Source organism: Oncorhynchus masou, chromosome 18 (genome assembly GCF_036934945.1).
Source record: "Oncorhynchus masou masou isolate Uvic2021 chromosome 18, UVic_Omas_1.1, whole genome shotgun sequence".
Classification (NCBI taxonomy): Eukaryota; Metazoa; Chordata; class Actinopteri; order Salmoniformes; family Salmonidae; genus Oncorhynchus; species Oncorhynchus masou.
Genome location: NC_088229.1, coordinates 69,122,149 through 69,147,510, shown reverse-complemented (window position 1 = coordinate 69,147,510; position 25,362 = coordinate 69,122,149). Strand labels below are relative to the sequence as shown.

Below are 25,362 nucleotides of genomic sequence, written 5' to 3'. Positions count from 1 at the left end.
GCATGACACAGAGAGGACGAATGCATCTTTCATCTCACTTGGTGTGCGTCTTTAAACTTCTGCCTTCCTCCCTCAATGTCTTCCTCTTGCCCACTCCTCCTCTCTCTCTCAGCTTCACCCTCTCCCATCTCTCGCTCCCCAATTGTGTCTCCCTCCCTCCCTCCAGTCACTGTGCTTAAACAGCTCTTCTAACCACTACATGAGTTAAGCTGAGGTAGTTTAAAGTTGTCGTAGCGTTGGGGAGTTGTTCTCTTCTGTACTATGTAGATACAGCATCAGGAATAATGGATGTCTTTTTGCTGTAGCAGAATGTCGCTGTGTGATATGATTCCGCTCTCTCTCTCTGTGTGTGTGTGTGTGTGTGTGTGTGTGTGTGTGTGTGTGTGTGTGTGTGTGTGTGTGTGTGTGTGTGTGTGTGTGTGTGTGCGTGTGCGTGAGCGCGCGTGTGTGTGTGTGTGTGTGAGAAAAATGCATACCCATCCAATGTGGGACACATTTATACAGCTACGAAGAAGATTTTCATCATAATGGGATATTATCATAAAAGCCCAATTGCGTCTACATATATATATACACTCTGGAATCTGTAATGGTTTTATTTCATTTCATTGTAATTAGTTGAGCAAACTTCTGTGCTTCAATACGTGAGTAAATATTTCAGTTTCACTCTGGAAACAAAGAAATTACAGCTAAATGTAATACGCAATTCGTTGTTCTGTTATTTATTCGCTGTGAAAAAGTAGTGCTTTGTCACAGCCAAACAACTGCCAACTGAGCTGCCACCAACTTCAACGAGATCAAACCTTCCCTTTGCTGGAGTATTAAAACACCTCATCCTGAGATGTTCTGAAACATGACATGGTGTGACGCAACTCCACTTAATCAAGTTTCATGCAACACTTTGCCAGAGACAGGGAGCTCTAACAAAAAATATTGAAAACACTATTTTGGTGTTTTGAGTTGTGTTTAGTGCAGAATTAGGTCCCTTCTCTTTTGGTGTTGTTCTCTAATGCTTCTAAACACTATTATGATGTTTTGAATCCTGTCTAGTTCAGAATTAGGTCCCTTCTCTGTTGGTGTAATATCCTCTCTCTGATGCTTCTATAAACACTATTATGATGTTTTTAATCCTGTCTAGTTCAGAATTAGGTCCCTTCTCTGTTGGTGTAATATCCTCTCTCTCTGATGCTTCTAAACACTATTATGATGTTTTGAATCCCGTCTAGTTCAGAATTAGGTCCCTTCTCTTTTGGTGTCGTTTCTTCTCTATAATGCTTCTAAACACTATTATGATGTTTTGAATCCTGTCTAGTTCAGAATTAGGTCCCTTCTCTGTTGGTGTAATATCCTCTGTCTATAATGCTTCTAAACACCTTTATGATGTTTTGAATCCTGTCTAGTTCAGAATTAGGTCCCTTCTCTTTTGGTGTCATTTCTTCTCTATAATGCTTCTAAACACTATTATGATGTTTTGAATCCTGTTTAAACTGCTTTTCTTTCTTTTAATGTTTTGTTGTTGGAAGAAAGCTCTCTCATAAATATACTTACATTTATTGAAGTATACGTTGGTTGTTTTTTTGTTGTTGATAAATTTAAATTCACCCCAGAATGTGGATGTATGGTTGACTAATTAAAATGTACCATCTTTCTTTCTGTTTCTAATCTAAAGAAAGGTGGAATTGCAACAACAACAACAAAAAATATTGTTCCTGGTCACATCTTCAACCAATAGTTAGAAACAAACCATTTGCATTTCTAAACACACAGCTTGTGTCTTTTGATGCTGCCTTTTACAGAGCATGTAATCCGTTCTTTCTGTCATAAAACATACATTCATCCAAACGCAAGATCTCACTAGCTGCACTACTTTCCATGGTTTCATTACACAAACATGGTGCTTTGAGACTTTCTACTTTTACAGTGTAGAAGTGCAATAAATGTCATTTGTGTGTGCGTGTGTGTATGTTGTGTGTGCACGCGTGTGTGTGTGTGTGTATGCGTGCGTGTGCGCGTGTGTGTGTGTGTGTGTGTGTGTATGCGTGCGTGTGTGTGTGTGTGTGTGCGTGTGTGTGTGTGTGCGTGTGTGTGTGTGTGCGTGCGTGTGTCTCACCCGGGGAGCCAGACGCATCCTTTCCACTGCTGTTCATGTCCTCCATACTCCTCGATGATAAATCAGCCTCTGACACTGACTTGGAGTCTTCTCCCTACATACACACACACACACACACACACACACACACACACACACACACACACACACACACACACACACACACACACACACACACACACACACACACACACACACACACACACACACACACACACACACACACACACACACACACACACACACACACACACACACACACACACACACACCCCACACACGCACACACACACACACACACACACACACACACACACACACACACACACACACACACACACCAAACACACCCCCACACACACACACACACACACACACACACACAACAAACACACGCACACACACACGCACGCACGCACGCACGCACACACACACACACACACACACACACGCAAACACACACACATATGCACACACACTCAAACACACACACACACACACACAAATAGAAGACAGTATATGGTTATTTTCTCAAAAGGCCAGTCAGTGTGCAGGCAGTAATAGCCAGTATGGAAGCCAGACAGAGAATGATGAAGCTGCCTTGACACACTGATCTTGGGTCAGTTTTGTCTTCATCCCCTAATGCTAATCGTTTGTCTATAGGAAGGACGAGCTGATCCTAGATCTGTGTCTAAGGGCAACTTCTCCCAGTAGCCAGGAAGGCTGGAGAGTTCACAGGTCAATAGGTCAAGAGTGCAGAGGCTAGAGAAGGAGGGAGAGACATCGATGGAGGGCAGCTCTGTCAAAACAATGTGTTAGCTAACATGCAGGGGCAGTAGATAACATGTTGTCTTAGACCACACTGAAACACACAGCGCACACAGGAACACCTGTACATGTATGAACACACACACACTTATGTGCACACATCCAAGCACGTAGGCTACACACAGACAACGACACATAGACTCTCACACAACTTCATAAGGATCAAAATGCATCTCTAAATTGACCGTCCAAATTGAAGGTCCAAATTGCCTGTCCAAATTGAATATCTAATTTTTCCTGTTACGTCGGGCACCGGCACCGTTAGAGAAGATACCGTAATATGAGTTACCGTATGGTAGGGGACAGATTGTCGGTTTCAGACTGCTTTCCTGTGACCAGAGAGACATGGAACGGTCTAGAGGGTCACTCTGTGAAGATAAACAGAGCTATTTCTACCCGTCAGGGTTCTTCCCGTCAGGGTTCTACCCGTCAGGGTTCTACCCGTCAGGGTTCTTCCCGAAAGGGTTCTACCCGTCAGGGTTCTACCCGTCAGGGTTCTACCCGTCAGGGTTGGGTATGATGAGTCAACCCCATGCTGATCTAAGCCCCGTAAACACATTCATTCAACAGAGCTTCAGTGTGGTCTGATGCACAGACAGGAGAGACACACACAACCTTCCAATACAAATCATCCACCCAGTGAGTTTGTCAGAACGGCAGAACGGTTTGTTCCCTGTTTTGTTCCCTCCTTGTCCTCTCTCTCTCTCTCTCTCTCTCTTGTTCATCCTACATTTACAGTAAAACATGTTCCTCTCTTGAACACCTTTCTGTTTTCGCTCTCCCCTTTTCTCTCTCCATCTCTATGGCCAGTATCTAATCTATAGCAGTGATATGCAGTAGTAGTTAATATATTCACAGTGGGTGTGGTTTCTATAGCAGTGATATGCAGTAGTTAGTTAATATATTCACAGTGGGTGTGTTTTTTTCTATAGCAGTTGATATGCAGTAGTAGTTAATATATTCACAGTGGGTGTGGTTTCTGTAGCAATGATATGCAGTAGTTATTCATATATTCACAGTGGGTGGGGTTTATAGAAGTGCTTAAATATCGAAATCTCAATTTCTCTCATCAAACAAATGGCTTTCTTCACCTCGAGGTGCATGTGAGTGTGTACTTTGTCCACGTGTGAGTGTGTTCCTTGTCCACGTGTGAGTGTGTTCCTTGTCCACGTGTGAGTGTGTTCCTTGTCCACGTGTGAGTGTGTTCCTTGTCCACGTGTGAGTGTGTTCCTTGTCCACGTGTGAGTGTGTTCCTTGTCCACGTGTGAGTGTGTTCCTTGTCCACGTGTGAGTGTGTTCCTTGTCCACGTGTGAGTGTGTTCCTTGTCCACGTGTGAGTGTGTTCCTTGTCCACGTGTGAGTGTGTTCCCGTGTGAGTGTGTTCCTTGTCCACGTGTGAGTGTGTTCCTTGTCCACGTGTGAGTGTGTTCCTTGTCCACGTGTGAGTGTGTTCCTTGTCCACGTGTGAGTGTGTTCCTTGTCCACGTGTGAGTGTGTTCCTTGTCCACGTGTGAGTGTGTTCCTTGTCCACGTGTGAGTGTGTTCCTTGTCCACGTGTGAGTGTGGTGTTCCTTGTCCACGTGTGAGTGTGTTCCTTGTCCACGTGTGAGTGTGTTCCTTGTCCACGTGTGAGTGTGTTCCTTGTCCACGTGTGAGTGTGTTCCTTGTCCCGTGTGAGTGTGTTCCTTGTCCACGTGTGAGTGTGATCCTTGTCCCGTGTGAGTGTGTTCCTTGTCCACGTGTGAGTGTGTTCCTTGTCCACGTGTGAGTGTGTTCCTTGTCCACGTGCAGTGCCAATCCTTGTCCACGTGTGAGTGTGTTCCTTACCACGTGTGAGTGTGTTCCTTGTCCACGTGTGAGTGTGTTCCTTGTCCACGTGTGAGTGTGTTCCTTGTCCACGTGTGCCTTGTCCACTGTGAGTTCCTTGTCAGTGTGAGTGTGTTCCTTGTCCATCAGTTCCTTGTCCACTAGGCCTGTCCACCTGCAGCCAATCAGCCCTGAGTGGCCTATACCTGCAGCCAATCAGTCCCTGAGGCCTTGTCCAAGTGTGTTCCTTGTCCCTAGTGTGCCTTGTCCACCTGTGAGTGTGTTCCTTGACCTTGTCCACGTGTGAGTGTGTTCCTTGTCCAGTGAGGATAGGTCCACGTGAGTGTGTTCACTAGTCCAGTGTGAGTGTGTTCCTTGTCCACGAGAACAGTGCTGACCATTCACGAAGGATAGAGGATCTAGCTGCAATGTCTCCCATTGGTTTTCAAATCAGCAGTTTAATGCTTGTTGTTACATTATGTGGTTGAGGAGAGTTGTCAGCAGCAAATCGGTGGTGTACAGTAGAAACCCACGTGGAGAATTGTCCAACTTGTCTACAAAACACACATCACCAACACAGAGGACAAAGCTACAGCTAAAATCATAACAGTTCCTTGAAAACAGTGCAGGTCAGAATATGCAACAAGCAACAAGCTGAACTGAACACAGAATAGCCAGCCAATATATTCTACTTTTATCTCAGTGAACAACAGCCAACACACTAATTAAGCCAAAACAGATGTACCTCAGGACAAGCCAATCAGAGCCTCAGCACAAAGTATTGTGGGGGGTTCTGCAATTTAGTGATTTGGGCTGGAGTTGTACACTTCTAGAAACCAACGGGAGAACAACTCATGGTGGGCACGCAAAGGAAAACATTGAATATGGGTGCCCAGACTCCGAACACACTAATTTCCCTCCCTATTGTGGCAGTGACTGAGTAGGCCCAGACTCCTCCCCTCCCTATTGGCAACTGAGTAGGCCCGGGGGGGGGGGGTCTACTTTGTGGTTTGGGCTGGAGTACACTTCTAACAGCTCATGGTAGGCACGTATAGTATTGTGGGTACCCAGCCTCCTCGCCAGGGAGGGAAAGAGAGGAAGGTTCAGCTCCATTCCTCCAGTGTGACACATAGTGCCTGGGTGTATGTGTTGCTCTGTATACTGTATGTGTGCATGAGATGTGTGTGGTAATCACGGTGGGCCCAACACTAGGCCAGGGGCCCAGCTGAGTCCCCCGGACCCCTGAGACCACTGTAGAGAGCGGGACAGCCCAGTAAGGCCTGTATGGAAGGGACCCTAGCTGGGGCCTTGGCTGGGACCATGTCCGTGACCCCGGGGCCAGCCTGACTCCCATATCACCTTTCTGGGGAAGAGGACGGAGGTTGAACCCGTAAGATGACTGTCAGTGTTTGACCATAAAGTGGCCCTTTTGAGATACAGGGTAAGGTTCAACCCTAAGCTGCCTATCCATAAGATAAGTAGTCAGCTCACCAGGCAGAGAGCTGAAACTCATTTCAGATTACTGATCACAAATGGGGCTCAGACCTTTTGGTTTAGGGCTGGTTGCTGCCTACTTGTCTGTGTTGTCTGAGATGGCAGTGTGTCTGATACTCTGAATGTTCCAGGCTCAAGCGATGTGATACGAGATAACAATGACTGTTAGAACCGAACGAAGCTCTGCTCTGCTTCTACTCTGTCTACTATTGACCAGTCTGTCACAGGAGCAGCAGCCTGAACAGGCTGAGTCATTCCGGCTGATGATCCTCAATTCGTTCACAGCCGGACACATTTTAAATCTGAGACGGAATGTGCTCATTTACTAATGAACAAAATGAATGAATTCATGAATTGATGCATGAATTAATAGTATATTTATGGATTGTGACCGAGCTAAGTTGTTGTCCTTTGGTTGATCTGATCATTCATCTGTATTATTTTAACAAGATATTTATTAACACGCTGTAGCTTCACTATCAATAGCTGTTCCAAGGAGGACATTTTATTTGAAAACCACAAGAAGAAGGAACAAGGAGCAGGAACACTATTCTACTGGGAGTCGATCAGGAGCAGCGAAAGACAAGACGGATAGAAAATAGCTTGTTTACAAACGGGCAGGACAATTTAGGCAGACAGTAGGGAGCGGGGGAGGGAGGGAGGGAGCCACAGCACAGCCTGACCACAAACCTGGCTCTGGAGGGAGGGAGGGAGGGAGGGAGGGAGGGAGGGAGGGAGGGAGGGAGGGAGGGAGGGAGGGGAGGGAGGGAGGGAGGGAGGGAGGGAGGGAGGGAGGGAGGGAGGGAGCCACAGCACAGCCTGACCACAAACCTGGCTCTGGAGAGAGGGACTGATGCTAATATTGCCTGATAGAAAACAATACATTTCTCACAATAATCTCAATCAGGCCACTCTAAAGGCATGAATGGAGAAATGTGTGCATGTGCTTTGGATGGGGGAGTGTGTATGTAGTAATGTAGATGGAGTCACTGACAACGTCTCTAATGATCTCAAGTAGTGTCACACCGCTGCTTCGATGGCCTCACACGCAGATGTGACAACCAGGTTTTGATCAGCTGCCTGCCTGACTCGAGACTGTGTTAGCCCGCTGCGCTAAAGTCAAGGCATTAGCGCTGGGTGCTAATGCAAATCGCCATGTTCACCGAACCACCTCCGTTACTCATAAACAGATAGAAATACAGTGACTGCACAGGACAGGGCAGGCACATCCACACACTGAGGTAACAGGGTTACAGGCAGACTCCCTTTAAATCCCTCTCCCAGGGTTCACAGAGCAGACTCCCCTTTAAATCCCTCTCCCAGGGATAACCACAGCAGACCACACAGAGCAGACTCCCCTTTAAATCCCTAACCACATTCCTCCCAGGGTTAACCACAGCAGACCACACAGAGCAGAGGGTTAACCACAGCAGACAACACAGATAAGAGGCTCCCCTTTAAATCCCTCTCCCAGGGTTCCCCTTTCCCTTTAAATCCCTATTCCTCCCAGGGAGCAACCACAGACTCCCCTTTAAATCCCTCTCCCAGACCAGACACAGAGCAGACTCCCCTTTAAATCCCTCTCCCAGGGTTAACCACAGCTGACCACACAGAGCAGACTCCCCTTTAAACCCTCTCCCAGGGTTAACCACAGCAGACCACACAGAGTAGACTCCCCTTTAAATCCCTCTCCCAGGGTTAACCACAGCAGACCACACAGAGCAGACTCCCCTTTAAATCCCTCTCCCCCCTTTAAATCCCTCTCCCAGGGTTAACCACAGCAGACCACACAGCAGACTCCCCTTTAAATCCCTCTCCCAGGGTTAACCACAGCAGACCACACAGAGCAGACTCCCCTTTAAATCCCTCTCCCAGGGTTAACCACAGCAGACCACACAGAGCAGCTCCCCTTTAAATCCCTCTCCCAGGGTTAACACAGCAGACCACACAGAGCAGACCCCTTTAAATCCCTCTCCCAGGGTTAACCACAGCAGACCACACAGAAGACTCCCCTTTAAATCCCTCTCCCAGGGTTAACCACAGCAGACCACACAGAGCAGACTCCCCTCCCAGGGTTAAATCCCTCTCCCAGGGTTAACCACAGCAGACCACACAGAGCAGACTCCCCTTTAAATCCCTCTCCCAGGGTTAACCAGCAGACCACACAGACTCCCCTTTAAATCCCTCTCCCAGGGTTAACCACAGCAGACCACACAGACTAGACTCCCTTTAAATCCCTCTCCCAGGGTTTAACCACACAGAGCAGACTCCCCTTTAAATCCCTCTCCCAGGGTTAACCACAGCAGACCTCACAGAGCAGACTCCCCTTTAAATCCCTCTCCCAGGGTTAACCACAGCAGACCACACAGAGCAGACTCCCCTTTAAATCCCTCTCCCAGGGTTAACCACAGCAGACCACACAGAGCAGACTCCCCTTTAAATCCCTCTCCCAGGGTTAACCACAGCAGACCACACAGAGCAGACTCCCCTTTAAATCCCTCTCCCAGGGTTAACCACAGCAGACCTCACAGAGCAGACTCCCCTTTAAATCCCTCTCCCAGGGTTAACTGTATCCCTGTTATTCCCTAAAGTAGTCCCATCTCCCAGGGTTAAACAGACTGTCTCTTTAAATCCCGTCCATAAACAGAGAGGCTTTAGGGACATTTCTACTCCCAGGGTTAGTGCTTTAAATCCCTCTCCCAGGGTTTGGCTACTATGGGCATGTTTCTAGTGCGCTTATTTGTTTGCTCCGCTAATGGAAGGAACCCAATGGACCTGAAGAGAGAGACATTTGTGAGGATCTGCTTTCCAACATAAAAACAACCAACTACTGATCAACCATCTGACACTACAGTTAAGACAGTGAAGACACACACAACAACTGAACACACACACGTTGAACACACACACGTTGAACACACACACATGACACACACACACGTTGAACACACACACACTGTCAACCTGGTTAGTCTCAACAGCCGTGGCATCGTGCAGCGGGGTTGTGGAGGGTAGAGAGACAGGGGGAGCCTGAGAGGGAGAGAGGGGGAGAGAGAGAGAGAGAGAGAGAGGAGAGAGAGAGAGAGAGGGAGAGAGAGAGAGAGAGAGGGAGAGGGGAGAGAGAGAGAGAGAGAGGGGGGAGAGAGAGAGAGAGAGAGGGGGGAGAGAGAAAGAGTGTGTGAAGAGGTGGGAGCACATTGCAGTACATACCCTTGAACCTAGAGGCAGTTGATCTAGGCTCAACTGGACATGCAAGTCCTCTCTCGTTGGCACTTCCTACAGTGGAAGTGTGTGATGTTTACCCACAGGAAGAGAAGGAGGGGAAGACAGAGAGAGAGAGAGAGAGAGAGAGAGAGAGAGAGAGAGAGAGAGAGAGAGAGAGAGAGGGAGAGAGAGAAGGAGAAATGGAGAGAGAAAGCGAGGGGAGAGAGAAAAGGTAAAGAGAGGAAAGTGAGAGAGAGAGAGAGGAACATAGAAAGAGAAAGGAATGATAGAAAGAGAGGAGAGATGAGTAAACGTGAAGATAGAAAGGAAAATAAGAAAGGAAGGAAGAAAGGAAGGATAGAATAGAATAGAGAGGAGAGAGTAAGAGAGGAAGGATAGAATAGAGAGGAGAGGCACCATAGCAGCAAACAAAGCAGAAAGATAATTAAGTTGACCAGGCAGATATATAATGTATATATTCTGTATCATGCTAAAGATGCACAGAATATATATCCTTTCAGTATACACAGAAGAGATGCTCAATACACAGAAGAGATGCTCAACCGCCAATCATAGCAGAATGCAGCCAAGTTGCAATAACACACAGCAACACAGCTCAATGTGATAGGATAATGTCTTTGGGCCAATCATACGCATTTCAGGCATGAGTTATAACTTCACAAATTATACCGTAAGTCAGTTATCAGTTATAGGTGGAGATTACTCAGCATAGCAACACTGTAACAGAGTCTACAGCTGGGAAGCTGGGTGTCAGTCAGTACAGTACAGTATACTGTGTAGTGTGTGTAGTGTGTGTGTGTGTGTGTGTGTGTGTGTGTGTGTGTGTGTGTGTGTGTGTGTGTGTATACCAGGGCATGGCCCCAGAACCAAACATCCCTCATCCCAACTCACGTCATTCAACCTGTCGTTACCTAGCAACCCCGACTCACTGCAAAGTTCGGCCGATTAAAAATAAACTGTGAGAAGGATGTTAGAAAACAATTGTGAAGGAATTGAGCAAACAGCTTTCAAATGAATTGTGAAGACAGGAGGAAAGAACCAGAGGAGGAGAAGAGGAGAGGAGAGGAGGGGGAGAAGAAGAGATGAGGATGAGAGGAAAAGAGAAGGAGAGGAGGGGGTATGTGAGGAGGGGAAGAAAGGAGGAGGGAAGAGAGGAGAAGAGAGGAGGGGAAGAGATGAGGAGAAGAGAGGAGGGGGTAAGTGAGGAGGGGAAGAAAGGAGGAGGGAAGAGAGGAGAAGAGAGGAGGGGAAGAGATGAGGAGAAGAGAGGAGGAGAGGAAGAGAGGAAGAGAGGAGAGGAAGAGAGGAGGAGGGGAAGTCTAGGCTAACTTAGCTTAAAAACAGTTTCAACATCAGGGCTCAAGATTGGGGAGACGGTATCTGTCTGTCTCTGTGTGTGGTAAAGTGGAGTTTATCTTGGTGAGCTAATAATACATCTCAATCTAGATGTGTGCCAGGTCTTTAGTAGTCATCCTGACTGGTTTGTCAAAGGCCAGAGACCTCTCACATTATCTATAAATCTATGAGCTCAGCAATCACTGGCTGACATCGCTGTACACTCTCTCTAGATCACCCTCTCTATCTGTCCTCTCTCTCTCTCTCTCTCTCTCTCTCTCTCTCTCACTCTGTCTCTCTCTCTGTCTCTCTCCCTCTCCCCCTCCCTCCCTCCCACTCCCTAGTATCTCCCTCTCCCTCTTCCTCTCACCCTCACTCTCCTCTCTCCTCTCTCCCTCCCTCAAACTCCCTAGTCTCTCCCTCTCCCTCTCTCTCCCTCCCACTCCCTAGTCTCTCCCTCTCCTTCTCCCACTCCCTCTCCTCTCTCCCTCCCTCCCACTCCCTAGTCTCTCCCTCTCCCTCCCTCTCACTCCCTAGTCTCTCCCTCTCCCTCTCCCTCCCACTCCCTAGTCTCTCCCTCTCCATCTCTCCCTCCCACTCCTCTCTCCCTCCCTCCCACTCCCTAGTCTCTCCCTCTCCCTCTCCCTCGCACTCCCTAGTCTCTCCCTCTCCCTCCCACTCCCTAGTCTCTCCCTCTCCCTCTCCCTCTCCTCTCTCTCTCCCTCTCCCTCCCTAGTCACTCCCTCTCCCTCTCACTCTCCCTCTCCTCTCTCTCTCCCCTCCCACTCCCTAGTCTCTCCCTCTCCCTCTCCCTCTCCTCTCTCTCTCCCTCCCACTCCCTAGTCACTCCCTCTCCCTCTCCCTCTCCCTCTCCCTCTCCCTCTCCTCTCTCTCTCCCTCCCACTCCCTAGTCACTCCCTCTCCCTCTCACTCTCCCTCTCCTCTCTCTCTCCCTCCCACTCCCTAGTCTCTCCCTTTCCCTCTCCCTCTCCCTCTCACTCCCTAGTCTCTCCCTCTCTCTCTCCCTCTCCCTCTCCCTCTTCCTTTCCCTCTCAATTCAATTAAATTAATTTCAAAAGGCTTTATTTACATGGGAAACACATGTTAACATTGCCAAAGCAAGTGAAATAGATAATAAACCTAGTGAATTAAACAATAAAAAATGTAGAGTAAATATTACACAAACCCTCCAAAAGATGAAAGACAATTGTTATGATGTGTTATGATGTGTAAGTAGTTAAATTACAAAAGGGAAAATAAACTTAAATATGGGCTGTATTTACAATGGTGTTTGTTTTTCACTGGTTGCCCTTTTCTTGTGGCAACGGGTTACACATCTTGCTGCAGTGATGGCACACTGTGGTATTTCACCCAGTAGATATGGGAGTTTATTGGGTTTGGGTTTGTTTTCGAATTGTTTGTGGATCTGTCTAATCTGAAGGAAATATGTGTCTCTAGTATGGGCATATATTGGGCAGGAGGTTAGGAAGTGCAGCTCAGTTTCCACCTCATTTTGTGGGCAGTGTTCACATAGCCTGTCTTCTCTTGAGAGCCATGTCTGCCTACAGCAAGGCAATGCTCACTGAGTCTGAACATAGTCAAAGATTTCCATAATTTGGTCACAGTGGTCAGGTATTCTGCCACTGTGTACTTTCTGTTTAGGGGCAAATAGCATTCTAGTTTGCAAATTGATTTTGTTATTTATTTCCAATGTATCAAGTAATTATCTTTTTGTTTCATCATGATTTGGTTGGGTCTAATTGTGTTGCTGTCATGGGGCTCTGTGGGGTCTGTTTATGTTTGTGAACAGAGCCTCAAGACCAGCTTGGGACTCTTCTCCAGGTTCATCTCTCTGTAGGTGATGGCCTTGTAATGGAAGGTTTGGGAATCAGGTCCTTTTAGGTGGTTGCAGAATTGAAAGGCTATTTTCTGGATTCTGATCATTTGCGGGCATCGGACCAATCCTGCTCTGCATGAATTATTTGGTATTTTACGTTGTACACAAAGGACATTTTTGCAGAATTCTGCGTGCAGAGTGTCAATTTGGTGTTTGTCGCATTTTGTGAATTCCCGGTTGATGAGCGGAACCCAGACCCCACAACTATAAAAGGCAATGGGTTCTATTACTGATTCAAGTATTTTTAGCCAGATCCTAATTTATGTCAAATTTCATGGTCCTTTTGATGGCATAGAATGCCCTTATTGCCTTCTCTCAGATCGTTCAGGGCTTTGTGGAAGTTAACTATGGCGCTGAAGTTTAGGCCGATGTATGTATAGATTTTTATGTGCTCTCGGACAACGGTGTCTAGATGAAATGTATATTCATGGGCCTGGCAACTGGACATTATTTTTGTCTTACTGAGATTTACTGTCAGGGCCCAGGTCTGATAGAATCTGTGCAGAAGATCTAGGTGCTGCTGTGGGCCCTCCTTGTTTGGGGACAGAAACACCAGATCCTCAGCAAACAGTAGACATTTGACTTCAGATTCTAGTAGGGTGAGGCTGGGTGTTGCAGACTGTTCTAGTGCCCTCTCCTATTCATTGATATATATGTTGAAGAGGGTAGGGCTTAAGCTTCATCCCTGTCTCACCCCATGGACATGTGGAAAGAAATGTGTTTTTTGTCCATATTAAACACACATTTGTTGTTTGTGGACATAGATTTTATGATGTTGTATGTTTTTCCCCCAACACCACTTTCCATCAGTTTGTATAGCAGACCCTCATTCCAAATGGAGTCTAAGACTTTTTTGAAATCAACAAATCATGAGAAGATTTTGCCTTTGTTTTAATTTGTTTGTTTGTCAATTAGACTGCGCAGGGTGAATACGTGGTCTGTTGTACAATAATTTGATAAAAGGAAATTTGACATTTGCTCAGTACATTGTTTTCACTGAGGAAATGAACTTGTCTGCTGTTAATGATAATGCAGATGATTGTCCCAAGGTTGCTGTTGACACATATCCCACGATAGTTTGTGGGTTCAAATTTGTCTCCACTTTTGTGGATTAGGGTGATCAGTCCTTGGTTCCAAATATTGGTGTTTATTGTTTTGTTTATTTATTAAAACACTTACTCCCCTCACTTGCTTTCTGACACTCAGCACACTCATTAAAATAGTCCTGTGGGTTCTGGTAGACTTTAATAGTTTATTTATTTATTTTATATCGAACAAAACAAACATTTATTGTGGAACTGGGATTCCTGGGAGTGCATCAAAGGTAAGTGAATATTTATAACGCTATTTCTGACTTTTGTTGACTCCACAACATGGCGGGTATCTGTATGGCTTGTTTTGGTGCCTGAGCGCTGTACTCAGATTACCGCAGGGTGTGCTTTCGCCGTAAAGCGTTTTTGAAATCTGACACATCGGTTGCATTAAGGTGAAGTTTATCTTTAATCCTATGTGTAACACTTGTATCTTTCATCAACTTTTATGATGAGTATTTCTGTAAATTTATGTGGCTCTCTGCAAAATCACTGGATGTTTTGGAGGCAAAACATTACTGAACATAACGCGCCAATGTAAACTGAGATTTTTGGATATAAATATGTACTTTATCGAACAAAACATCCATGTATTGTGTAACATAAAGTCCTATGAGTGCGATCTGATGAAGATCTTCAAAGGTTAGTGATTCATTTTATCTATATTTCTGCTTTTTGTGACTCCTCTCTTTGGCTAGAAATGGCTGTATGTTTTTTTGTGACTAGGCTCTGACCTAACATAATCGCATGGTATGCTTTCGCCATAAAGCCTTTTTAAAATCGAACACTGTGGTGGGATTAACAAGAAGTTTATCTTTAAAATGGTGTATAATACTTGTATGTTTGAGGAATTACAATTCTTCATTTTCTGTTGTTTGAATTTGGTGCCCTGTAATTTCACTGGCTCTTGTCAAATCGATCCCGTTAACGGGATTTGAACCCTAAGAAGTTTTTAATATTATTGAGTTCCTTTGGCTTTGATGCCTCATGATTGAGTATTGCTTTGTTCAACTAGACTGTGATTTTGCTGAGATCTGATAGGGGTGTTAGTGGGCAGACTGTGAACACTGATAGACTCTGGGTTGTAGTCAGTGATAAAGTAGGCTACAGTACTCCTGCCAAGAGATGAGCTATAGGTGTACCTACCATAGGAGTCCCCTCGAAGCCTTGACTATGTACTTATCCAGCATGCAACAGAGCTGCAGGAGTTGTGACCCGTTTCTGTTGGTTATGTTGTCGTAGTTGTGCCTAGGGGGGCATATGGGGGAGGGAATTCTGTCACCTCCAGGTAGATGTTTGTCCCCCTGTGTGCTGAGGGTCTCAGGTTCCTGTGCAGGTCTGGCATTTAGGTCGCCACAGACTAGTACATGTCACTGGCCTTGGAAACAATTGATTTCCCCCTCCAGGATGGAGATGCTGTCTTCATTAAAGTACGGGGATTCTATTGGGGGGATATAGGTAGCACACAGAAGGACATGTTTGAGTAATTTAATAGAGTGACTTACAGTTGAAGTTGGAAGTTTACATATAGTGGGTCAAAAAAGTATTTAGTCAGCCACCAATTGTGCAAGTTCTCTCACTTAAAAAAATGAGAGAGGCCTGTAATTTTCATCATAGGTACACTTCAACTAAGACAAAATGAGGTAGGTCCTCTCGGCATGGGTCCTCTATGTGTAGGTCCTCTCGGCGTGGGTCATCCATGTGTAGGCCCGGGGGGGTCTGGGAAAGTGTCTATTGATCTGTTGCTCCTGTGTGTGGCGTTGGGGCTGCGGTTGAGTGTGATGTCCTTTAGGGTCCGGGCGAAGGTATGCACTGCTGCCTTGTATAGGTGGACCTGGTCGTAAAGGCTGTTCAAATCCAGGTTGGAGTTGTTGGCCATGTAAACATTTGGTTTTGAGGCACAGTCACTGGAAATACTTGTGTTTACCCACTATAGAGCAGGCTGGAAGTAGCAGGGTGGAAGTCTTTTCATGGTAGCAGGGTGGAGATAACCACTTGTGAATTGGGGAGAGTAGAAGAAGCTTTTTCAATCACTCCCTTGCCTGCTGTGTTCTCAGGTCATTTGTGCCTGTGTGTATTATTATCTGGCTGGGTGACCCTAGTTGGTCCTCAGACAGAAGGTCTAGGGCACGCTGGGTGTTTTGGCACAAGGGTTTAGACAGTGTGTGTTTTGGGAAAAAATATTTTATGGTATATATTTCCTGTTTGAGTCCATAAGGAGTGCAATATGTGGCTTGTGTTAGTCCTCTATGGGTGTGTGTGTGTGGGGGGGGTGCTCAGAGGGGGTGGGATCTCCTGGGCTTGGGGTTTTTCATTTGTATGTCCTGGTGTGATGTCAAAGCTATGGTCGGGGTCTGGGGTGGGCTGTTCTGCTGACTCCTCTGCGGGGGTGGCCAGCTATCTAATGGGTGGTTTTTTGTCCCACGCCATCCCACTCTCCATCTCCTCCAGCAGTCTGATCCTCTCCTCTAGTGCTCTGTTCATCTCCTGCTCTTTCTCCTGTTGATGTTCTCTCACCACAGTCCAGAGTGCAGATACATCTCTCTCCACCTCCAGCTCTCCGGATCTGGTTGCAGGGCTGTTGTTGAGGTGGACAATTATTTTGTGCTTGGAAATAAGAAACTTAGTAGAATCTTAATAGGAATCCTTCCAGGTAATTTTGTCCAAAAACAGGTTATAGGTTTGGAGCCGAAAAATCCAAGTTCATCGAACTCTAAACCGACCTTCATGTAAAAACATGTTGAAAAATGTGAGAGCTCATCTGCTCATGGCCTCTCTCTCTCTTTTGCTTTCTCTCTCTCTCTAGTCCTTGTCTCGCTCCCTCCCTCCCCCTTTCTCCAGTCCCTCCCTCTCTGTTTCTGTCTGTATGTCTCTCTCTCTCTAGTCCTTGTCTCGCTCCCTCCAGTCCCTCTCTCTCTGTCTCTGTCTGTTTGTCTCTCTCTCTCTTTTGCTTTCTCTCTCTCTCTAGTCCTTGTCTCGCTCTCTCCAGTCCCTCTCTCTCTGTCTCTGTCTGTTTGTCTCTCTCTCTCTTTTGCTTTCTCTCTCTCTAGTCCATGTTTCGCTCTCTCCCTCCCCCTCTCTCCAGTCCCTCCCTCTCTGTTTCTGTCTGTATGTCTCTCTCTCTCTCTAGTCCTTGTCTCGCTCTCTCCCTCCCCCTCTCTCCAGTCCCTCCCTCTCTGTTTCTGTCTGTATGTCTCTCTCTCTCTAGTCCTTGTCTCGCTCTCTCCAGTCCCTCTCTCTCTGTCTCTGTCTGCCAGGTGAGGACTATCTATGACAGCTGGTCTGATGTCAGGGTTAAGATGAATCCATTCCATTCAGTCTGACCAGAGAGGTACAGTATGTTCGGTGTGCTGGAGTTTACTGTTCAATATACTGGAAAGGTTCATTCCTACAAGGGTACTTAAAAACAAGACTTGCTACAGACGTAACATAAAAAGTAATGGTAACTTTTACAGCTGCCATGTGTCGTCCATAAATGGTTCAGCTAAGAGCTGTGTTTATTCCATAGCCACAGTCACTTCTCTCTGGCATTAAATAATACCCGATTCATTCCTAACTGACCTGAATGATGTCAGGTGGTATTGAGGGCTCATAAAGGAGATGTTGAACATGACTGTGTTATTCTGAACACCATGTCATCCAGATAACTGACCTAGAAAGCAGACTGTTGTAACAACTAATAACTAGAAAGCAGACTGTTGTAACAACTAATAACTAGAAAGCAGACTTTTGTAACAACTCATAACTAGAAAGCAGACTGTTGCAACAACTAATAACTAGATAGCAGACTGTTGTAACAACTAATAACTAGAAAGCAGACTGTTGTAACAACTCATAACTAGAAAGCAGACTGTTGTAACAACTCATAACTAGAAAGCAGACTGTTGTAACAACTAATAACTAGAAAGCAGACTGTTGTAACAACTAATAACTAGAAAGCAGACTGTTGTAACAACTAATAACTAGAAAGCAGACTGTTGTAACAACCAATAACTAGAAAGCAGACTGTTGTAACAACTAATAACTAGAAAGCAGACTGTTGTAACAACTAATAACTAGAAAGCAGACTGTTGTAACAACTAATAACTAGAAAGCAGACTGTTGTAACAACTCATAACTAGAAAGCAGACTGTTGTAACAACTCATAACTAGAAAGCAGACTGTTGTAACAACTCATAACTAGAAAGCAGACTGTTGTAACAACTAATAACTAGAAAGCAGACCAATCAATCCGTCTTTTAAATATGAGTATGTCTGCTCCTCTATCCTGTCTATACTTTTTCCTCCCCCTCTCCTCTTCTCTCAGCTGTTCTAACTAAGACTAAGATCAAAGCACAGGTGCTATCACAAGTCAGAGTGAGAGAAAGAGAGAGACAGACAGAACGAGAGAGGGATAGAGACAGATGAACGAGCAAGAGATGGAATGTTCAATTGGAATGTTCAATTAAAAGAAAGCAGAAGCCAAACAAGAGATCCAGTATGTCATTTTTCGACTTTGTCCTCCGAGACAACCATTACAGTCTATGTCTAGCTGCGCCTAAACACCACACTCTTACAGTAGGGATGAGAACTATGCTATCTGACTGTCAACAAAGACATACATTCATCTCCCATCTCCCATTCATCCCTCTTCTGTCTCCTTATCTATCTCTTTGTGTTTCTCCATTGCTCTGTCTCTCTCTCTGTCAGCCTATGTTTCCCTCTCTTTCCCTCCCTCACTAAATCTCTCTCGAGATTTGTCTTCTGTTTTATGGGCGAAGAGCAGAAGGCAGGCAGGGATAACAAAAAGGAAGAATGTAAAAAGGAGGATGAGAGAGCAGAAGAATGTCATTGTGATGGAAGCATCTTTTCCTGATGACGGATGACATCACCGTAAGGAAAATCATTAAATATGACAACCTTTCATTTGGGAAAAGAGAGAGGATGGAGAGAGGGTAAAGACTGATGAAGAGCACGTGTCAGAAAGAGGAGGAGAGAAGGTGAGGAAGAGTAATTATAGGTGACACAATTAGAGATGAACAGATTTAGAGGTGAGAGTCAAGGTGGATGAATAGAAGATGTAATGTCCAAGCCCTCAGCCCAGGTGTTAGTTCCCATCTCGTTATGTGCCTGTGTGTGTTATTTGGTTTACTTAGTTCACCTCAGTCTGGAAGCCCTCGACCAAAATGGCCACCAGAAGGTTGAAGAGGACGTAGTTCCCAAAGGTCATGAGGGCGATGAAGTAGAGAGCGGCCACAGGAGTGGTGGAGGCCATACCATTATAGAGAACCTTGTTCCAGTCCTCCTGAGTTAGGATCTGGAGAGAAGGAGGGAGAAAGAAAGAGAGAGAGAGCGAGGGGAGGGAGGGAGGGATGGAGGGAGGAGGGAGGGAGGGAGGGAGGGAGGGAGGGATGGAGGGAGGGATGGAGGGAGGGATGGAGGGAGGGAGGGAGGGAGGGAGGGAGGGAGGGATTTCAGAGGAATAATGCAAATAGAGAGCAGCTGTTTATTGTTCACATGCAGTTGGTGTGTAGTTGGACCTATAAAACAGATGGCTTGGCAAATGGACTAATTTTGGTAGTTGGCCAAGTTTGAGATTTGGAAATGTCTGGCAGACTTTGATTTTGTAGTGAAAGCAGGAGAGATGGAAGGAGCGAGAGAGAGAGGGAAGGGAGGGAGAGAGGGAAGGAGGGAGAGAGGGAAGGAGAGAGAGAGGGAAGGAAGGGAGGGAGAGAGGGAAGGAGAGAGAGAGAGAGGGAAGGAGAGAGAGAGGGAGGGAAGGGAGGGAGAGAGGGAAGGGAGGGAGAGAGGGAAGGAGAGAGAGAGGGAAGGAGAGAGAGAGGGAAGGAAGGGAGGGAGAGAGGGAAGGAGAGAGAGAGGGAAGGAAGGGAGGGAGAGAGGGAAGGGAGGGAGAGAGGGAAGGAGAGAGAGAGGGAAGGAGAGAGAGGGAAGGAAGGGAGGGAGAGAGGGAAGGAGAGAGAGAGGGAAGGAGAGAGAGGGAAGGAAGGGAGGGAGAGAGGGAAGGGAGGGAGGGAGGGAAGGAGGGAGAGAGAGGGAAGGAGAGAGAGAGGGAAGGGAGAGAGGGAAGGAAGGGAGGGGAGAGGGAAGAGAGAGAGGGAAGGAAGGGAGGGAGGAGAGAGGGAGGGAGAGAGAGAGAGGGAAGGGAGGAGAGAGAGGGAAGGGAGGGAGAGAGGGAAGGGAGGGAGAGAGGGAAGGAGGGAGAGAGGGAAGGAAGGGAGGGAGGGAAGGGAGGGAGAGAGGGAGAGGGAGGTAGACAGATATTACCTGAAACACGGTGACGATGGCCCAGAGCAGAGTGTCAAAGTTCTTCCTATCTGGTAGAGTGTCTCCATCTCTCTCTGATCCAAACTTACAGCCAAACAGATGCATGCCCAGTATACTGATGAAGAGAGAGAGAGAGAGAGAGAGAGAGAGAGAGAGAGAGAGAGAAAGAGAGAAAGAGAGAGAGAAAAGTGCAACCAGTGAAGAACAAACAGCATTGTAAATACAACCCATATTAATGTTTATTTATTTTCCCTATTGTACTTCAACTATTTGCACATTGTTACAACTCTGTATATAGACATAATATGGCATTTGAAATGTCCTTATTCTTTTGGAACTTCTGTGAGTGTAATGTTTACTATTGATTTTTATTTGTTTATTTCACTTTTGTTTATTATCTATTTCACTTGCTTTGTCAATGTTAACATGTGTTTCCCATGCCAATAAAACCCCTTACTTCCTTATTTCCTTACCTCGTTACTCCCTCCCTCCCTCCCTCCCTGTTTTTCTCATCTGAACATGATGGTCAATAAGTGCATTATGAAAAAGACAGAGAGGTTGAGAGAGGGCAGCAAAGGGTGTCATGAGAAAATACGATGGATAGATTCAACCTCCCATTGTTTCAGTCTGCAGAGAGTTGTTCTATAATTGTGTGATTATGAATAACAAAGAACTGACCCTGTGGGATATGCGTGTGTTTGTGTGTGTATGTGTGTGTGTGTATGTATATATTAATTGAGGCCTGACCTCCTGGTTACATTAGTGACTATAACCCCCGTGCATCCCGCAAAGGCGGAGGTGTTGCTAACATTTACGAAATTAAAATTTACAAAAAATAATAATAATACGTTTTCTTCTTTTGAGCTTCTAGTCATGAAATATATGCAGCCTACTCAATCACTTTTTATAGCTACTGTTTACAGGCCTCCTGGGCCATATACAGCGTTCCTCACTGAGTTCCCTGAATTCCTATTGGACCTTGAAGTCATAGCAGATAATATTATTGTTTCTGGTGACTTCAATATTCACATGGAAAAGTCCACAGACCCACTCCAAAAGGCTTTCGGAGCACATGTCTCTGGACCTACAGTCACAGTCATACTCTGGACCTAGTTTTGTCCCATGGAATAAATATTGTGGATCTTAATGTTTTTCCTCATAATCCTGGACTATCGGACCACCATTTTATTACGTTTGCAATTGCAACAAATAATCTGCTCAGACCCCAACCGAGGAGCATCAAAAGTTGTGCTATAAATTCACAGACAACACAAAGATTCCTTGATGCCCTTCCAGACTCCATCTGCCTACCCAAGAACATCAGAGGACAAAAATCAGTTAACCACCTAACTGAGGAACTCAATTTAAGCTTGCACAATACCCTAGATGCAGTTGCACCCCAAAACTAAAAACATTTGTCATAAGAAACTAGCTCCCTGGTTTACAGAAAATACTCAACCTCTGAAGCAAGCTTCCCAGAAAATTGGAACGGAAATGGCGCCACACCAAACTGGAAGTCTTCTGACTAGCTTGGAAAGACAGTACCGTGCAGTATCGAAGAGCCCTCACTGCTGCTCGATCATCCTATTTTTCCAACTTAATTGAGGAAAATAAGAACAATCCTAAAATTATTTTTGATACTGTCAGTAATAAATTCATGAACTCTTTGAAGAAAAGATCATGATCAATAGAAAGCAAATTACGGACTCCTCTTTAAATCTGCATATTCCTTCAAAGCTCAGTTGTCCTGAGTCTGCACAACTCTGCCAGGACCTAGGATCAAGAGAGACACTCAAGTGTTTTAGTACTATATCTCCTGTCACAATGACGAAAATAATCATGGCCTCTAATCCTTCAAGCTGCATACTGGACCCTATTCCAACTAAACTACTGAAAGAGCTGCTTCCTGTGCTTGGTCTATGTTGAACTCCTATATGGATTGAACATCCAATAAACAGCTAACCAACTCTATCCACTGGATGTATTTAATAAAGTAAAAAGGAGAAGTCCCAAACTCAAACTAGGAAAAAGTGGCAGACAAGAATAACAGAACACCTCATACAAACACAGAGCACAGAACTTGAAAAAGCACCAAACCTTGACCCAGAAAATATGGCAGGAATAAAGCCTCTCTTGAAAAAGACAAACCTTTACCCAGAAAATATTTAACAACCCTGGCCAAATCCTGACAGGATGTGTACCAAACTCACTAAAAGTGGCAGGAATAAAGCCTCTCTTGAAAAAGACAAACCTTGACCCAGAAAATATTTAAAAAACGATTGGCCTATATCGAATCCTCCATTCCTCTCAATAAAAAAAGAAGCTGTTACGCAGCAACTCACTGCCTTCCTGAAGACAAATAATGTATATGAAACGCTTCAGTCTGGTTTAGACCCCTTCATAGCACTGAGACTGCTCTTGTGAAGGTGGTAAATGACCTTTTAATGGCATCAGACCGAGGCTCTGCATCTGTCCTTGTGCTCCTAGACCTTAGTGCTGCTTTTGATACCATTGATCATCACATTCTGTTGGAGATATTAGAAAGCCAACTTGGTCTACACGGACAAGTTCTGGCCTTGTTTAGATATTATCTGTCGGAAAGACAAAAGTTTGTCTCTGTGAATAGTTTGTCCTCTGACAAATCAACTGTAAATGTTGGTGTTCCTCAAGGTTCCTTTTTAGGATCACTATTGTTTTCACTATATATTTTACCTCTTGGGGATGTCATTTGAAAATATAATGCCAACTTTCACTGCTATGCGGATGACACACAGCTGTACATTTCAATGAAACATGGTGAAGCCCCAAAATTACCCTTGCTAGAAGCATGTGTTTCAGACATAAGGAAGTGGATGGCTGCAAACGTTCTACTTTTAAACTCAGACTAAACAGAGATGCTTGTTCTAGGTCCCAATAAACAAAGAGATCTTCTGTTGAATCTGACAATTAATCTTAATGGTTGTACAATCGTCTCAAATAAAACTGTGAAGGACCTCGGCATTACTCTGGACCCTGATCTCTCTTTTGACGAACATATCAAGACTGTTTCAAGGACAGCTTTTTTCCATCTATGCAACATTGCAAAAATCGGAAAATTTCTATCCAAAAATGATGCAAAAAATGAATCCATGCTTTTGTTACTTCTAGGTTAGATTACTGCAATGCTCTACTTTCCGGCTACCCGGATAAAGCACTAAATACACTTCAGTTAGTGCTAAATACGGCTGCTAGAATCCTGACTAGAACCAAACAATTTGATCATATCACTCCAGTGCTAGCCTCCATACAATGGCTTCCTGTTAAGGCTAGGGATGATTAAGGTTTACTGCTAAACTACAAAGCATTATATGGGCTTGCTCCTACCGATCTTTCTGATTTGGTCCTGCCGTACATACCTACACGTACGCTACGGTCACAAGACGCAGGCCTCCTAATTGTCCCTCGAATTTCTAAGCAAACAGCTGGAGGCAGGGCTTTCTCCTATAGAGCTCCATTTTTATGGAACAGTCTGCCTATCCATGTGAGAGACGCAAACTCGGTCTCAACCTTTAAGTCTTTACTGAAGACTCATCTCTTCAGTGGGTCATATGATTGAGTGTAGTCTGGCCCAGGAGTGTGAAGGTGAACGGAAAGTCTCTGGAGCAACGAACCGCCCTTGCTGTCTCTGCCTGGCCGGTTCCCCTCTTTCCACTGGGATTCTCTGCCTCTAACCCTATTACAGGGGCTGAGTCACTGGCTCACTGGTGCTCTTTCATGCCGTCCATAGGAGAGGTGCGTCACTTGAGTGGGTTGAGTCACTGACGTGATCTTCCTGTCTGGGTCGGTGCCCCCTCCTTGGGTTGTTCCGTGGCGGAGATCTTTGTGGGCTATACTCGGCCTTGTCTCAGGATGGTAAGTTGATGGTTGAAGATATCCCTCTAGTGGTGTGGGGGCTGTGCTTTAGCAAAGTGGGTGGGGTTATATCCTTCCTGTTTGGCCCTGTACAGGTGTATCATCGGATGGGGCCACAGTGTCTCCTGACCCCTCCTGTCTCAGCCTCCAGTATTTATGCTGCAGTAGTTTATGTGTCAGGGGATTAGGGTCAGTTTGTTATATCTGGAGTACTTCTCCTGTCTTATCCGGTGTCCTGTGTGAATTTAAGTATGTTCTCTCTCTTTCTCTCGTTCTCTCTTTCTCTCTTTCTCTCTTTCTCTCTTTCTCTCGGAGGACCTGAGCCGTAGGACCATGCCTCAGGACTAACTGGCATGATGACTCCTTGCTGTCCCCAGTCCACCTGGCTGTGCTGCTGCTCCAGTTGCCTGGTTCCCCCCTAGGTTTCCTCCTACGTTTTGGCCTTTCTAGGGAGTGTTTCCTAGCCATAGTGCTTCTACAGCTGCTTGATTGCTGTTTGGGGTTTTAGGCTGGGTATCTGTACAGCACTTTGAGATATCAGCTGATGTCCGAAGGGCTATATAAATACATTTGATTTGATATATATGTGCGTGTGCGTGTTTGTGTGTATATATATATATATATATATATGTATATGTGTGTGTGTGTGTGAGTGTGTGTAGGCTGTACGGTACTAATTTATAGGTCTAATTTCCCTCTCTAATATCCCTAAGCGCACCAGCGGCTAACCAGGCTGAACGAGGGACGCTGATGAAAGCAGGGTATCTCCACTCGTTCCTGTCATTCTATCCATCTTTCTCATTCCTCACTTGTTCTGTTCTTCACTCCAGTTTCAAGTGAAACATTCGTTAGTACTCTCCTTTAGACCAGACCTGTTTAGTACTCTCCATTAGACCAGACCTGTTTAGTACTCTCCATTAGACCAGACCTGTTTAGTACTCTCCATTAGACCAGACCTGTTTAGTACTCTCCATTAGACCAGACCTGTTTAGTACTCTCCATTAGACCAGACCTGTTTAGTACTCTCCATTAGACCAGACCTGTTTAGTACTCTCCATTAGACCAGACCTGTTTAGTACTCTCCATTAGACCAGACCTGTTTAGTACTCTTTCCACCTGTTTAGACCAGACCTGTTTAGTACTCTCCATTAGACCAGACCTGTTTAGTACTCTCCATTAGACCAGACCAGTACTGTTTAGTACTCTCCATTAGACCAGACCTGTTTAGTACTCTTTAGACCAGTACATTAGACCAGACCTGTTTAGTACTCTCCATTAGACCAGACCTGTTTAGTACTCTCCATTAGACCAGACCTGTTTAGTACTCTCCTGTTTAGACCAGACCTGTTTAGTACTCTCCATTAGACCAGTACTGTTTAGTACTCTCCATTAGACCAGACCTGTTTAGTACTCTCCATTAG

The 25,362-nt window shown here is 45.5% G+C and overlaps 1 protein-coding gene across 1 annotated transcript in view; it reads right to left on the bottom strand.

Moving 5' to 3' along the window:
* Positions 1-25,362, bottom strand: part of LOC135505195 (voltage-dependent T-type calcium channel subunit alpha-1G-like) — a 235,965-nt gene that overhangs the window by 124,991 nt on the left and 85,612 nt on the right. Inside the window, exons 11-13 of the mRNA XM_064924359.1 lie at positions 20,051-20,165; positions 18,927-19,082; positions 2,111-2,204 (exon numbers count right to left, since the gene is read on the bottom strand). Coding sequence (XP_064780431.1) covers positions 2,111-2,204; positions 18,927-19,082; positions 20,051-20,165 — 365 coding nt within the window. The remainder of the gene's footprint in view (positions 1-2,110; positions 2,205-18,926; positions 19,083-20,050; positions 20,166-25,362) is intronic.